Raw genomic sequence first — 16362 nt, 5'->3', positions numbered from 1 at the left:
AGCAAAGTCACTTTTTATATTTTTATCTGGGCTTAAAGTAAAAATAGTTTCTTAGTAAAAGCTGAAATTCTTGAAGAAAGAAATCTTAGCATGCATGGTGCAAAATAATAACAATAATAATAATAATAATAATAATAATAATAATAATAATAACAATAATAATATCATGGTCAGAATAACGAGCGACTTCAAACGTTTTGGCGTAAGCTTTGACGATAAATCAGAATTTCAAAATTCCTTTGATAACTTTTCATATTGGGACTCTGCTGAATCTTTCTGCACTGGTTTGGTTCCGATCGGGCAAACGGCCTATAGGAAGAGTTCGTTTAGATTTTAATGTTTTTTTTTTTTTTTTTTCAAACAATCCAAAATATTGGGAAAACGGAGGGGTGGAGGAAAACACCTTATAGGGGTTGAAACTGGACTATAGTGCCCAACGGATGGGTGTCTGTACGACTGAGTAGTGGGGGTGTCTGAACCTTTGATTCTTGAACCCTTAAATACACTAGAGTAAAGTATTCTTTTGATAAGTGATCTGGTGGGAAATCAAAGCAAAGCATTGCAATTTGCTTGCTCATTATTTTCGCATGGTGTCAAAAGATTGCATTGCAGTGGCATTCCAGTGAACTGCAGCAGGAGAAAGTGCGGTGAAATCCAATGAGAGTGATGTCAGCACGTTCCATTACAAAGCGCAACGCTCTACGTCACACCTTATTTAAACCGAAAGTTTTTCTACCCGCTGCCAAATCTGCTGTGAACACGAACGAGTTTCCCCTTCTTCAGCGACCTTGAAATACTTTGGAATCAGGTAGGTCTTCTTGACCTGTGGGATTACTTTGACCTATATGTAAGTTTATGTTGCCGTTAGCGTGGGAAAATCGTTGCATTAACCAGGACTGACTGTGTCTGTATTGAACTGCGGTCTTGTAAACTAAAGTGAATTAAAGAGCTCTAAAACTAAATTTTCTAAAAGTACTTTTGATCAATTTTAAAATGCAAGTACATTTAAAAGTTCATAGATAAGAGAAGTTATTTCTTATGGTATTCGCTATACTCTCTCTAAGAAAGTAGAAAGTGAAAGTAAAAACGTATGAAAAGACTGTACGGGGAATTCTTCTCTTGTATCAACTAGCCATAGCCTAGCCTCCTTCGTTTTCCCTTTCCATACTCTCGAATATATCCGACTCACTCCACCATGGAGATGAAATATTCTCTTGAGCGACAACGTAGAAAGCTATTGCATGTGTGCAATGATGAAACAATCCCAAATGTGGACGTACATGTTTGTTATATTTTTTACTCTGCAGAGTCAATGCAATGCCTGCGAGTGGCTCGGCCGGTACAAGATGATAAGCTCGGAGTCTCTGACCCTGCTTTCCCAAATGGTGAGTAACTTACAATTGACAGCACTGATTTATTTATATTTTAATAGCAATTTATTGTTCAAGTCTTACCAAGACTGGCTAAATGTGATTTTTATTGGTTTCATTTTATTGGTTAGGACTATTTTAAATGATTTGAAATAGGATACAGTGCAGGGTCTTTTTTCCTATCGGATGCACTTGACATTAAAACTGCAATGGAAGACATACAGTATGAGATATACTGTTTGTGACATATGAGAAATTACATTTTTACTCTGTCTGTCTTATAGGGTTCAGAACATCCTGTAGGAAATGTGCGATTTCCCGGGGCCCTGTACAAATTGATTGGCAAGGCTAAGGTAAGAAGAATATACTGTAAAGTATCAAATTTATCCAAAAACTAAAAATGTTCAGTATGACAACTGCTATTTTATTACATGTGAAATGCGAATAATCAGGAGTTAAAAATCCTTTATTTGTTTATAAAGCTTGACTATTTATACATCATGTCACTGTTTACAATCTGTAAGGACCATTTATGTCATGTTTAACACTATGTGCCCTGACAGGTGGAAGACCAGGTGAGGTTTCTTGCCTTGACCTTTGGCCATATCATCCACCTCATGGATGACAGAGAGCACATGAATTCAGTGAAATGGAACCACAAGACCATTGATAATTTTCTAAGTGTCCTGCACAGGCAGTCATCTGAACTAAAAGAATGTGTAAGTCTTGAGTAAAAGTATTACTACATAAATACCTAAAATCACTGCAGCTGGTCTAAAGGTATTATAGTGTCCTGCATGTGTGCATAAAACAGCTAAACTTATGTTGTTACATTATGTTATTTTCACTGTTTTTGCTCAACGTTTGCATTTTGTTTAGGTGTCTCAATACCATAAATCATCACACAAAGAGTCTTACTGAGATAAGAATAAACAGGCACTTCAGGGATTTAATGAAAATTCTAAAGAAAAGGTAAGTTCTCATTTGATTGCTTAATATCACCATAATATGTGAAGTCATTGGCTGTAATTTGGTCCATCTTTCATATTGGAAAAAGTGATCACATAAATCTGTTCAATAAATGAATGACTTGTATTACACAAACTACACAAAACATATTGATGTATACAGTACTGTGCAAAAGTTTTAGGCACTTGTAAAAATCATTGCAAAGTGAGGAATTAGTCAAAAGTAATGCTATATATAGTTTTCATTTATCAATTAACATCATAATAAGTCAGTAAAAACAACAATAAAGAAAAAGCAAAATCAATATTTGGTGTGACAGCCTTTGCCTTCAAAACAGCAATTCTCCTGTACACCTGTGTACACGACGTGACATCTGTTTTTCTAGGTTAGATAGGATTTTCCAAGCTTCTTGTAGAATTTGCCACAGTTCTTCTATCTATATAAGCTGTCTCAGTTACTTCTGTCTCTTCATGTAATCCCAGACTCTGTTATCAGTAAGGGGCTGTGTGGGGGCCATGCTATCTGTTGCAGGGCTCCCTGTTCTTCTATTTTATTTTATTTGCAAAAGGAACGTTTGGAAGTCTAAAATGTATACTTTATATTGAGATACCAAAGCTGAAGATATAAATAAGCATCAAATCTTTTTTTTAGCATCAAATCTTTTTTTAAGACAAATCTTGAAACTTCTTAAGTTCCTAAGACTTTTGCCCAATTCTGAATATACAGTATTAATGTAAAGCCAGAGGAGGACTGGCTCCCCCAGCTGAGTCTGGTTCCTCTCTCAAGGCTCTCTCTCTCTCTCTCTCTCTCTCTCTCTCTCTCTCTCTCTCTCTCTCTCTCTCTCTCTCTCTGCGCATGCGTGAGCATCTGTTGAGCGAGTGTGAGGAGTGTGTGGTCAGTGCGAGTGGTTTGTGCCCGCTGTGTCAAAAACAATTGCTTTCTCTTTCAATTCTTTTCTATTTCTTTTCTCTTTTTATTTATTTATTTTTATATCTGTGGTGTATTGAGTGGTGACACAGGTTTCCCTTGAGTGGTTTTCGGGCGTTGGCAACCAGTGTATCACTGGGAAGCATGGCAGCTCAAAACACAAACACTAGTTTGGTTTCTCTCACTTGGCGTCACTGAGTGAAAGTGGCGTCTGCGGTGAATGTGGAAGAGTGCATTTTGGCCGTTGGGGATGTTGTTGGCCATGAATGTATTTTAGCGGCATCAAAAATGAACAATGCTATTGTTTTGTTTTTAAGTTCAGTTGAAAAAGCAAACGAAGTAGTGGAGAAAGGATTAGTAATTCGTTTTTTACTAATTGTCAGAGATGTGTCCAATTTTAACAAAATTGATGAGCGTATGGATTTTTCACATGTCAGTGTAATGTCTGACACAAAGTCTCCTTCAGAGAGTGTTAACTTGAGTGATAATTTAATGATGGATAAAGATCAGGCTGTTATCAAAGCACCCTTGAAGAGGAAAAAGAATGACAAGGTTTCAGAATCTTAACAAGCTAGAAAAATGGAAAATGATAAGGAGTCTGATGTTGATGATATTGGCAATGAGAGTGATTTATCTGATTCTGGTGCTTCCAGCTGTTCCCAGAATGAATGGACAGTTTAAAACTGACAAAACAATCTAAGGGAGTACAAGATGTTGATTATTTTCCTGACATCAAACGTTTTGTGGAAAATACTAGACCTTTCCTGAGTGAGGGATGTTTCACAAACAGGGAGGTATATCGTTTGAAAAAATTTGTGACCAAGAACTCCAACAATAACTGATTCATTGATGGCAGTAAACTGGCTTAATTTTTGGCCCTTATTGGCTGCTTTTTTCTTTACGGTTTAATTTTTTACTTTCACATGGGTGACGTTCAGTATTGCATCCCTGAATGTAAATGGAGCCAGAGACTGTATAAAACATGTAGCAATATATGAAATCATGAATCAAAAGCAACTTGATGTTTTATTTGTGCAGGAAACACACAGTGATACAACAAATGCTATTGAATGGGCTAAAGAATTTAAAGGTCTCTCTTTTTTAAGTCATAAAACCTCACTCAGTGGAGGTGTTGCCATTTTATTTGCAAATAGTTTTATTCCTATCTCTTGTGAGATAGAAGAGGTTGTGAAAGGTAGACTGCTTAAGATTTGATTTGAGAACTATATCTTTGTTTTGATTTGTGTGTATGCCCCAACCCTATCAGTAGAAAGAATGGTGTTTTTAGATACTCTGTGTGTAACTTTGGATAAATGTAATGGTGAAGAGCATTTATTTCTGGGTGGAGACTTTAATTGTGTCGAAAATAATATAGACAGCAATCACGTAGAACCACATTTGCTTTCTCGAAAATGACTCTTTCAGATGATTGAAACAAATGATTTATGTGATGTATGGAGGAGTTTAAATGGGAACTTAAAACGGTACACATGGGCACATGCCCATGACAACATATTGTCATTGGCAAGACTAGATAGATTTCATAGTTTTAAACATCATCTTAGTTTTTTAAGAAATTTTTCATAACCCCAGTTGGGTTCTCGGATCACAGTCTTGACCTATGTACAGTAACTTTAAACTCTGTGAAGCCAAAAAGTGCTTGTTGGCATTTTAATACAAATTTACTTAGTGATGCACATTTTAAAGATACTTTTAATACTTTAATTTTTGGGGGAACATTTTAGGGTGAAAAAGCTCAATTTCAGTCTTTGCAAAAATGGTTGGAGTTTGATAAAATACAAATTAAGCAATTATGTCAACAGTGCTGGTGATGTGAGAGACATAAAGAACTGGCGACCTGTATTTTTATTGTGCTGTGATTATAAATTGCTCTCAAAAGTGTTAGCTACCAGACTAGGAAGGGTTTTGGAGGAAGTAATTAATTCTAGTCAGTACCTGGAAGATCCATTTTTGATAATATCCATTTGATAAGAGATTTATTTGATGTTTCTAAAATGATGGGTGTAGATATTTTGATTTCCTTAGATCAGGAAAAAGCATTTGATTGTGTTGAACATTACTATCTATGACATTGAGAGTTTACTGAAAATGAACGGTGGCTTATGTGCCACTTTTATAGTATGTTGTGGGGTAAGACAGGGGTGTTCTCTGTCGGGGATACTTTACACGTTGGCAATAGAACCACTTTTAAATAAATTGAGAAGAATTTTATAAGGGGTAACTTTGCAAGCCTGTACAAGCACTTTTTGTTTATCAGCATACACTGATGACGTTATCATAATACTTAACAAACAAAATTATGTGGATTTATTAATAAAAACATTGAGAGAATTTGGATCTATTTCTTCAGCAAGAATTAACCTGGATAAAAGCAAAGCAGTTTTAGTAGGAAAGTGGGAAAAAGCTATACCAATTCTCCCAATGGGTTTAAGTTGGGAAAAAAGATGGTTTAAGGTATTTAGAAGTGTTTTTAGGAGATGACACGATTGTTCAAAAAAAAACAGGGAGGGAATAATTGAAAAACTTAAAGGCTCATGAAATGGACATGGATTGTTAAGAATTTGTCATATAGACGACGCACTCTGATTATTAATAATTTGGTGGCCTCTTCTTTATGGCACCGACTGGCTTGTATTGATCCAACTGCATGGTTGCTTTATATATTGTATATTATATTTGTATAAAGCTTGTGTAAAATCTTTTAACAAAAAGGTTTAAGTGGAAGAGTTGATACACCATGGCGTGATGTTTTTAAGATGAGTAACAATGTTAGACCAGAATGGAGAGCACTTTACAAGCCACCGTTAAATAAAAGAGCTTGAGATTTACAATGGCGTATTCTACGTGGTATTATTGTAAGTTAATGCTTTTATTTTTAAATCCAAGTGTTGGTCAAGATTGTCCTTTTTGTTTTCAAAGAGATACTGTTTTTCACATTTGATGTATTGTTTAAGGCTGAAGCCTTTTTTTGATGTTTTGCAAAATCTTATTAACTGTTTTAATGAGGAGTTTTCTGTAGACTCTCTCTCTCTCTCTCTCTCTCTCTCTCTCTCTCTCTCTCTCTCTCTCTCTCTCTCTCTCTCTCGCCCTTTTGTATGACCCTAATGGTTTACCCCAGTTATTCCAGACATTGTCAAAAATCTTCATATTTTCATGATTGTCCGCCACAGGCTTTTGACTTCTCTTGATAAAAAACATAACCGTTTATTATGTTTTTTATAGGATTATTGTATTTACTCTTCTGTTATGTGAATGCTACTTTGTGAAAACAAATAATGATGATGGAAAATGTCTTCAACATAAAAAGGAAAGTCATTTTGTACTCATGTAGAGTTGTTTCTCTTGTGTTTTTAAGGAATACAGTGCTCAGGGATGGGAACAGATCCGGAGAGCTGTGAGAAGTCACCTTAATAGGATGGACATCATTGCAAGCCATTTAAAGACCCTGCTGAGATATTAAAAGACAGAACTGGCGACAGGAGGAAAGAACCGCTTGACTTTGTGACAAACAAAAACTTGATGGTGTTTATATAATGATCTCACTTTTGTATTTAATTTCAATGAATGTAGCACTAATTTGTGCAGAATTGTAACAAAGTTTACCTTATGTGTTCTTTATGAAAACTTTAAAAAATCAGATCTGGTTATATTTCTCACACATATCTGACCAATTAACAAACTGAAACCTATTTATTTTTGCGTTTTGATGAGTGTTGTTCTTTGTGCAACACTCAGATGAAGTTATTATCTTGTTCACTTCTTTTTGAAGAAAAAGCGCTGCACTTTGGATAAAGTATTCATTCAGTTTCATCCAGTCAGCAATTCAGCAAAATATATGATTATCAGGTATTTTAGATATTTTATTTAGGTCCACATATTTATTATTTTTTATTGATCTGTGTTATTTAAATGTGTTTATTTATATATTTATTTATTTGCTGTAAAAGTTTTAAAATGAAAAATGTTTTATACTATTTATAAGATGAAGAAATAAATATTATTTATTGAAACTACTTATTTTTGTCGCATCACGCTTTTCTCAATGATTTCTTTCAGCTAAAACATGTTGTTCCATATAGTTTACTATACCAGACCACCGACTGCAAACTCAGATGCTTAATGCCCATTTTAATATCACACTTTGTAGTTTCCTTTTACTGTTTGGATGAAAAATGACGCAGGTCCATCTCTATATTGGACAGGGGCTCAAAAATGGGGGTATTCGACAAATGCAACTCATAGGGGCGCCAAAATCATACTTTTTAAATATCCTATAATACCTTACAAATAACCAAAAGCACAATTTAAACAATAATGAAAGGATCTATTTTATTTGAATACAATTTTTATTTCATTTTATTTAACATTTAAAAAAATACATATTAATAAATTATGAATGAAAAAAATAACATAAAAAACAGTAAAGTATTTTAATTTTTTATTTAAAATTATTTTATTTTTGATAAACAAAGAGAAAATCAAACGTAAAAATGTCAATCAAATTGTCTAATATTTAGAGGAGACTGTAGTCAGCGGCGCTGTACAAGAATGGCCGAGCAAAGCTGTGGACACACTGTGTCATCAAAGGATGTGAGACTGTTTAATTTAAGTGTTGAGAAACCATCCTCAGGCAAGTCAGATGGGTCAATTCAGGAATTAATAAACAAAAAATTGGGCATAGAAATGTGAGATTCATGTTGAACAATTAAACATCTTCTTTAGTTACTTTCGTTTTATGTTTAGATGGAAAATAAAGATGCAGACAAATTAAATGAAATATATATATATATATATATATATATATATATATATATATATATATATATATAGTTATATACAATTCTAACTTAAATTCTAAATATAATCGTTCGAATTAAATAATTGGCATTGCACACAGTTGTAACTTTTGATTGAATTCTTGATTTTTCTTTTTTTTTTTAATTAGTTTTAATTATTATTATTATTTTTGTTTTTTTAAGTATGTTTTTGTATAGGGCCTTTTAACGTTAGAGTATGTCTGCTCTTTCATAATTCTCCCTACAAAAAATCAAACGGTGTTATCTGTTGCCACAGTGGTGCTTGATCTGTTAAACGTGAATTTGTTGGTTTAAGGCTGCTGAGGTGGGCGGGGCAAGACTTCAAAGTGAGACTGTCTTCAAAACCAGATGGTTGGGGGTGCGACTATCAGCCTTGTCTCAAGTAAAAAGCTCTGTTAGTGGATAATACTCAAGTTACAGGACATATTAATTGTTCAGTTTGAAGTTTTTGGGCATATTTTTTAAATACTATGTTTGGTTTGCATTAAATAAAATTAATTTATAAGGAAAATGCAATTTTATGTGGTGGCCCATTTTACCTGAAGGTGGTAGATAAAATGCCCCACCAACTTTCAGTTCAAATGGGCCACTTTCCAAATATAATTTTAATGTATTTTGTTACTGCTCATCTTAAAGATATTTTATATTACTCATCAAAAAAATCATACATGTATACAACATATTCAATCTAACTCCATAGCCTACACTTTATTTTTCCAGATATAATGCCAAGAAGTAAGAACAGAAAGGGAGAGAGACGAAAGGAACAGAATGTACATAGAGAAGAAAGAAATGTAAAAAGAGGAAAATATTTCATCAGTGGAGTGAGGAGAGAATAAAAGGAGTAACTTTTAACATCATTTTATGATTGTAATGTTCTAAAGATTGTACCAAATATCCTTTTTATAACTAAGTCTTATTCTAATGTTTTTAAGAGAACAACCTTTAACTTTTCATTTTGTGATGCTACACATTTGTTTCTACACAGTTTAAGAAACATATTCATTGTTTTAAATTTTGTTTTAAAATTAAATGTATTGTTCATTGATTCATGTTTAGTTTGAAATGTTATGGTCCATTTAACCTGATGAGGTGGCACAGTTTACATGATAATGATGTGGTTGTCTTTGTGGGTGACCTTTGACAAATTAATTGATGTGGGACAAAAAATATATAATTTTTTCGATAGGTGTTTAGACAATTAACCAAAAAGTTGCCCATTTTAGTTGATTTCACCCTAAGTGTATTATATTTTTCAGGTCTCCTTAAAAGAAAATACCATAAGTCTACTAGTTTTATTATTGGACATGGTTGTATGAAATCAGTGAAATGAATTTTTTTTTTTTTATAATTTCAATAATAATAACAATAATATAATCGGGGTCCAAGCACATGTGAAGAAATAAACATAATAATCAGAATTGACAGAAATGATCCAGTGGATGCCAAATAATGCAAACTGACAGAATAGATTCTTTCCTAAACTAAATTTGTTGAAAATTTTGTACCAATATTTTGAAGCTGTAAAAAGCATATAAAAACAGCATAAATTCAATCCATTTGAGTCCAGTGGTTGTAAAGATAAAGATAATCTTATTCAAGATTTTTGGCCCAAAATGTGTTTTTTGTTTGATTTGTTTTGTCTGAGTCAAATGAAAGGAACCGGATGTCTCTCCGATGGTCTGGTGCAGAGATATGTGATTTTTTTACATGATTGCTAGGGTAACCCCATTTGGTTGCTAGGCAGTTACTTTGATAATACTCAAAAGGCTCCTTGCTACCTTGAGTCAAATGAAAGGAACCGGATGTCTCTCCGATGTTCTGGTGCAGAGATACATGATTTGTTACTTGGTTGCTAGGGTAACCCCATTTGGATGCTAGGCAGTTACCAAGGTGACACTGAAAAGGCTCCTTGTTACCCTTAGTCAAATGAGGTTTTGTTGCTAGGGTGCTCTAAATGATGATACCTGAAGTTTGATTGCTCACCCAAGTAAAACAATTCAACTGTCATTTCTTTAGGACATTCTGATCCAACGGGATCACAATCAGCCATTTTGAATATAAGCCAATGGGGCTGGTTGCAATGGGGCTCTAAATGGCTGCTACGGCATGGCAAGCCAATGAGCAGAGAGATTCTTATTGGCCTATTACTAACCTGACTCAAAAGATCCAATCCCCAAGTGTCTGCGACATTCTGGCCGGAAGATATCCTTCTGAGCCATTTTGAATGGAAGTCTATGGGGCGGTTACTAGGGTGCCGTAAATCGTTGCTAGGGTGTGGCTATCATCCAAGATGATACTTAAAGACTGATTGGTAGTCCAAGTGAAATGTGCCTGCCCCTATGTCTCTACGACATTCTGATTGGGAGAAATTATCCCACAAATTTAATTGTCTTGTCACAGTAGTAAAAAAACTATTGTTTTCATGGGGAGACCCTTGCGATAGTATGCCTATGGTGCATCTTTGAGCCAGTTTTTCCCCCCAGGGTACATCTTACCCCCAATCTCATGTAATTATCCAAAACTGCTTGGTAGACCGTATTAAACTAGTCCACCTGATCCGGAGATATGATCTCTCAAAATTTGTCACAATGCAAATTCTATGGGATTTTTGGGACATTTTTTGCACGGGTGCACCATACCCCCATAGAAACGTCATAGCACAGGTGTCATAAATAGTTTGGTTGATTTGACAGCTAATTTGTGGGTTTATGCCAAACGGTGTAGGACAAGTCAAGCCAACCTAATTAGATAGCCTGAAAACAACTAAAACAATGTTAAAGTGCCATAATTTTGAGAAACATCTTCTGAAGTATCACACAGATTTGGTATTTTTTTCATTCCTGATTGTTTTAGCGCCACTGAGAGGTAAAGGTATGATTTTATTTTTCATATGTCCTCTAAATTACCCCCATACAAACTTTTCTCAAATTTTGTGAAAATATCTCATTACATTCAAGTCCATCCATCCATAACTGTTTAAGTAAAAGTGGCAATGCAAACAGCTAATGTTTTGGTGTAGCATTGCGACATTCAATCGAAGGTTAAAACTTTTTGGATAATTCTTAATAATGAAACTCCAGAGAATCTTTCTGCACTGGTTTGGTTCAGATCGGGTGAACTGAATAGAACTAGATCAAATAGCTGCTAAAATGTGATTTTGTTGATGGCGACCATGTTTTTCTAGGTAAAATTTCAAGTCAATCGGCCCAGATGTTCCAAAGTTAGATCCTTTTTTACGTGTTTAGATTTATAGCGCCACCAAGAGGTGGAGGTTCACAGCTGCTTTTGTGTGTCCTTAGTATTAATCCAAACATATGTTTACCAAATTTGGTAACAGTATCTTATTCTGCTTAGGAATAATAACCATTTTTATAAATGTGGTCTTATCCATTATGAACATTTTGGCTTACTGTTTGACGATAAATCAAAATGTCCAAATTCCTTTGATAACATTTCATTTTGGGACACCAGAGAATCACTCTGCACTGGTTTGCTTCCGATTAGGTGAACGGCCTAGGACTAGTTTGAAAAAGTCATCTTTTAAAATAATCTTAAGTATTTATTGAACGTTTTGTTTCACACCAATGGTCTTTAAGGTAAAGTTGTTCAGAATGAGGACATCTACAATATGGTGTGAATAATGTATTTCTTTGTTAAAAACAGCGGTATTTACAACGATTTACACGCATGTAAAATAAGACAGTACCTCCTGGTGGCCAACGTTTTTCAAATTTTACACAAACCTCTTGGGCCAAGAGACAAATGCTACATAAAAGCTGCTGAAAGCTGATTGGTCGATAGCGGACATATTTTTAAAGATATGTCACTATCTTCATAGACCATGATGACACCTTGGACAAAGACATTGCATGCAAAATTTCAAGTCAATCGGATATATATTTAGATCTATTTTTTATTTTGTAATTTGTATTATAGCGCCACCAAGAGGCAAAGGTGTGCAATATTTTGTGTGTGTCCTCAGAATGAGCCCAAATTTGGCGTTAATATTTCAATCTGTTCAAAAGTTATAACCGTTTAGGTAAAATGGATATGCCCACCACAAACGTTTTGCGATAAATCAGAATTTCAAAATTGCTTTGATAACTTTTCATATTGGAACTCTGCTTAATATTTCTGCACTGGTTTAGTTCCAGTCGGGCAAATGGCCTAGGATGAGTTTGTTTCGAATTTTTTCCAACAATCCAAAATATCAGGAAAACGAAGGGTCGGAGCAAAACTCTGACAGGGGGCAAAACTCTTGTGCATGATGCAAGGAATCACAGAGCAAAAATGTTTTTGTGTGTCCTTAGAAAAACTCTATCTGCATGTGAACCAAATTTTGGTGACAGTATCTGATTCAGTTAACCAGTTTAGTAAAAGTGGTCACACCATTATGAAAGTTTGGACATAGACTATTTGACGATAAATTTCGAATTTCAAATTCATTTGAAAACTTTTCATTTTGGGACTCCAGATAATCTTTGTGCACTGGTTTGGTTCCAATCGGGTGAACGGACTAGGACTAGTTCAAATAAGTAATCTTTTAAAATAATCACAAGTATTTCAAATAATTGATACTTAAGGCAAAGTTGTTCAGAATGAGGATGTTTACAGCAAAGTCACTTTTTATATTTTTATCTGAGCTTAAAGTAAAAATAGTTTCTTAGTAAAAGCTGAAATTCTTGAAGAAAGAAATCTTAGCATGCATGGTGCAAAATAATAATAACAATAATAATAATAATAATAATAATAATAATAATAATAATAACAATAATAATATACATGGTCAGAATAACGAGTGACTTCAAACGTTTTGGCGTAACCTTTGACGATAAATCAGAATTTCAAAATTCCTTTGATAACTTTTCATATTGGGAATCTGCTGAATCTTTCTGCACTGGTTTGGTTCCGATCGGGCAAACGGCCTATAGGAAGAGTTCGTTTAGATTTTAATGTTTTTTTTTTTTTTCAAACAATCCAAAATATTGGGAAAACGGAGGGGTGGAGGAAAACACCTTATAGGGGTTGAAACTGGACTATAGTGTCCAACGGATGGGTGTCTGTACGACTGAGTAGTGGGGGTGTCTGAACCTTTGATTCTTGAACCCTTAAATACACTAGAGTAAAGTATTCTTTTGATAAGTGATCTGGTGGGAAATCAAAGCAAAGCATTGCAATTTGCTTGCTCATTATTTTCGCATTATTTTCGCAAAGATTGCATTGCAGTGGCATTCCAGTGAACTGCAGCAGGAGAAAGTGCGGTGAAATCCAATGAGAGTGATGTCAGCACGTTCCATTACAAAGCGCAACGCTCTACGTCACACCTTATTTAAACCGAAAGTTTTTCTACCCGCTGCCAAATCTGCTGTGAACACGAACGAGTTTCCCCTTCTTCAGCGACCTTGAAATACTTTGGAATCAGGTAGGTCTTCTTGACCTGTGGGATTACTTTGACCTATATGTAAGTTTATGTTGCCGTTAGCGTGGGAAAATCGTTGCATTAACCAGGACTGACTGTGTCTGTATTGAACTGCGGTCTTGTAAACTAAAGTGAATTAAAGAGCTCTAAAACTAAATTTTCTAAAAGTACTTTTGATCAATTTTAAAATGCAAGTACATTTAAAAGTTCATAGATAAGAGAAGTTATTTCTTATGGTATTCGCTATACTCTCTCTTAAGAAAGTAGAAAGTGAAAGTAAAAACGTATGAAAAGACTGTACGGGGAATTCTTCTCTTGTATCAACTAGCCATAGCCTAGCCTCCTTCGTTTTCCCTTTCCATACTCTCGAATATATCCGACTCACTCCACCATGGAGATGAAATATTCTCTTGAGCGACAACGTAGAAAGCTATTGCATGTGTGCAATGATGAAACAATCCCAAATGTGGACGTACATGTTTGTTATATTTTTTACTCTGCAGAGTCAATGCAATGCCTGCGAGTGGCTCGGCCGGTACAAGATGATAAGCTCGGAGTCTCTGACCCTGCTTTCCCAAATGGTGAGTAACTTACAATTGACAGCACTGATTTATTTATATTTTAATAGCAATTTATTGTTCAAGTCTTACCAAGACTGGCTAAATGTGATTTTATTGGTTTTATTTTATTGGTTAGGACTATTTTAAATGATTTGAAATAGGATACAGTGCATGGTCTTTTTTCCTATCGGATGCACTTGACATTAAAACTGCAATGGAAGACATACAGTATGAGATATACTGTTTGTGACATATCAGAAATTACATTTTTACTCTGTCTGTCTAATAGGGTGCAGAACATCCTGTAGGAAATGTGCGATTTCCCGGGGCCCTGTACAAATTGATTGGCAAGGCTAAGGTAAGAAGAATATACTGTAAAGTATCAAATTTATCCAAAAACTAAAAATGTTCAGTATGACAACTGCTATTTTATTACATGTGAAATGCGAATAATCAGGAGTTAAAAATCCTTTATTTGTTTATAAAGCTTGACTATTTATACATCATGTCAATGTTTACAATCTGTAAGGACCATTTATGTCATGTTTAACACTATGTGCCCTGACAGGTGGAAGACCAGGTGAGGTTTCTTGCCTTGACCTTTGGCCATATCATCCACCTCATGGATGACAGAGAGCACATGAATTCAGTGAAATGGAACCACAAGACCATTGATAATTTTCTAAATGTCCTGCACAGGCAGTCATCTGAACTAAAAGAATGTGTAAGTCTTGAGTAAAAGTATTACTACATAAATACCTAAAATCACTGCAGCTGGTCTAAAGGCATTATAGTGTCCTGCATGTGTGCATAAAACAGCTAAACTTACGAGCTTGTTACATGTTTGCATTTTGTTTAGGTGTCTCAATACCATAAATCATCACACAAAGAGTCTTACGAGATAAGAATAAACAGGCACTTCAGGGATTTAATGAAAATTCTAAAGAAAAAGGTAAGTTCTCATTTGATTGCTTAATATCACTATAATATGTGAAGTCATTGGCTGTAATTTGGATACCAAAGCTGAAGATATAAATAAGCATCTTAAGACAAATCTTGAAACTTCTTAAGTTCCTAAGACTTTTGCCCAATTCTGAAAATACAATATTAATGTAAAGCCAGAGGAGGACTGGCTCCCCAGCTGAGTCTGGCTCCTCTTTCAATGCTTTCTCTCTCTCTCTCTCTCTCTCTCTCTCTCTCTCTCTCTCTCTCTCTCTCTCTCAGCCCTTTTGTATGACCCTAGTGGTTTACCCCAGTCATTCCAGTCATTGCCAAGCACATTGCCAAAACTTTTCACATAATTTCATGATTGTCCGCCACAGGCTTTTGACTTCTCTTGTATAAAAAACATAACAGTTTATTATGTTTTTTATAGGATTATTGTATTTACTCTTCTGTTATGTGAATGCTACTTTGTAAAAACAAATATCAATGATGGAAAATGTCTTCAACATAAAAAGGAAAGTCATTTTGTACTCATGTAGAGTTGTTTCTCTTGTGTTTTTAAGGAATACAGTGCTCAGGGATGGGAACAGATCCGGAGAGCTGTGAGAAGTCACCTTAATAGGATGGACATCATTGCAAGCCATTTAAAGACCCTGCTGAGATATTAAAAGACAGAACTGGCGACAGGAGGAAAGAACCGCTTGACTTTGTGACAAACAAAAACTTGATGGTGTTTATATAATGATCTCACTTTTGTATTTAATTTCAATGAATGTAGCACTAATTTGTGCAGAATTGTAACAAAGTTTACCTTATGTGTTCTTTATGAAAACTTGAAAAAATCAGATCTGGTTATATTTCTCACACATATCTGACCAATTAACAAACTGAAACCTATTTATTTTTGCGTTTTGATGAGTGTTGTTCTTTGTGCAACACTCAGATGAAGTTATTATCTTGTTCACTTCTTTTTGAAGAAAAAGCGCTGCACTTTGGATAAAGTATTCATTCAGTTTCATCCAGTCAGCAATTCAGCAAAATATATGATTATCAGGTATTTTAGATATTTTATTTAGGTCCACATATTTATTATTTTTTATTGATCTGTGTTATTTAAATGTGTTTATTTATATATTTATTTATTTGCTGTAAAAGTTTTAAAATGAAAAATGTTTTATACTATTTATAAGATGAAGAAATAAATATTATTTATTGAAACTACTTATTTTTGTCGCATCACGCTTTTCTCAATGATTTCTTTCAGCTAAAACATGTTGTTCCATATAGTTTACTATAACAGACCACCGACTGCAAACTCAGATGCTTAATGC

General features: G+C 34.5%; 1 protein-coding gene across 8 annotated transcripts; it reads left to right on the top strand.

The window, feature by feature from the left end:
• Window positions 1-782: 782 nt before the first annotated feature.
• LOC127653673 (interferon a3-like) lies at window positions 783-15917 on the top strand. 8 transcript variants are annotated; one of them, XM_052140489.1, is made up of 6 exons: window positions 783-808; window positions 14030-14107; window positions 14376-14444; window positions 14655-14810; window positions 14946-15038; window positions 15595-15917. In XM_052140489.1, the coding sequence occupies exons 2-6, from the start codon at window positions 14069-14071 to the stop codon at window positions 15697-15699; spliced, it is 462 nt and encodes a 153-aa protein (XP_051996449.1). In that variant the 5' UTR covers window positions 783-808; window positions 14030-14068; the 3' UTR covers window positions 15700-15917. The 8 variants fall into 8 exon arrangements, with proteins under 8 accessions (XP_051996449.1, XP_051996454.1, XP_051996424.1 ...); XM_052140494.1 differs by lacking the exon at window positions 14030-14107 and adding an exon at window positions 1308-1385; XM_052140480.1 differs by lacking the exon at window positions 783-808 and adding an exon at window positions 13504-13529.
• The last annotated feature ends 445 nt before the right edge of the window (window positions 15918-16362 follow it).

The sequence above is a fragment of the Xyrauchen texanus genome, chromosome 2 (assembly GCF_025860055.1).
Source record: "Xyrauchen texanus isolate HMW12.3.18 chromosome 2, RBS_HiC_50CHRs, whole genome shotgun sequence".
Lineage (NCBI taxonomy): Eukaryota > Metazoa > Chordata > Actinopteri > Cypriniformes > Catostomidae > Xyrauchen > Xyrauchen texanus.
Note: the sequence above shows the minus strand (reverse complement) of the source record. Positions and strands in the feature narration are given on the sequence as shown.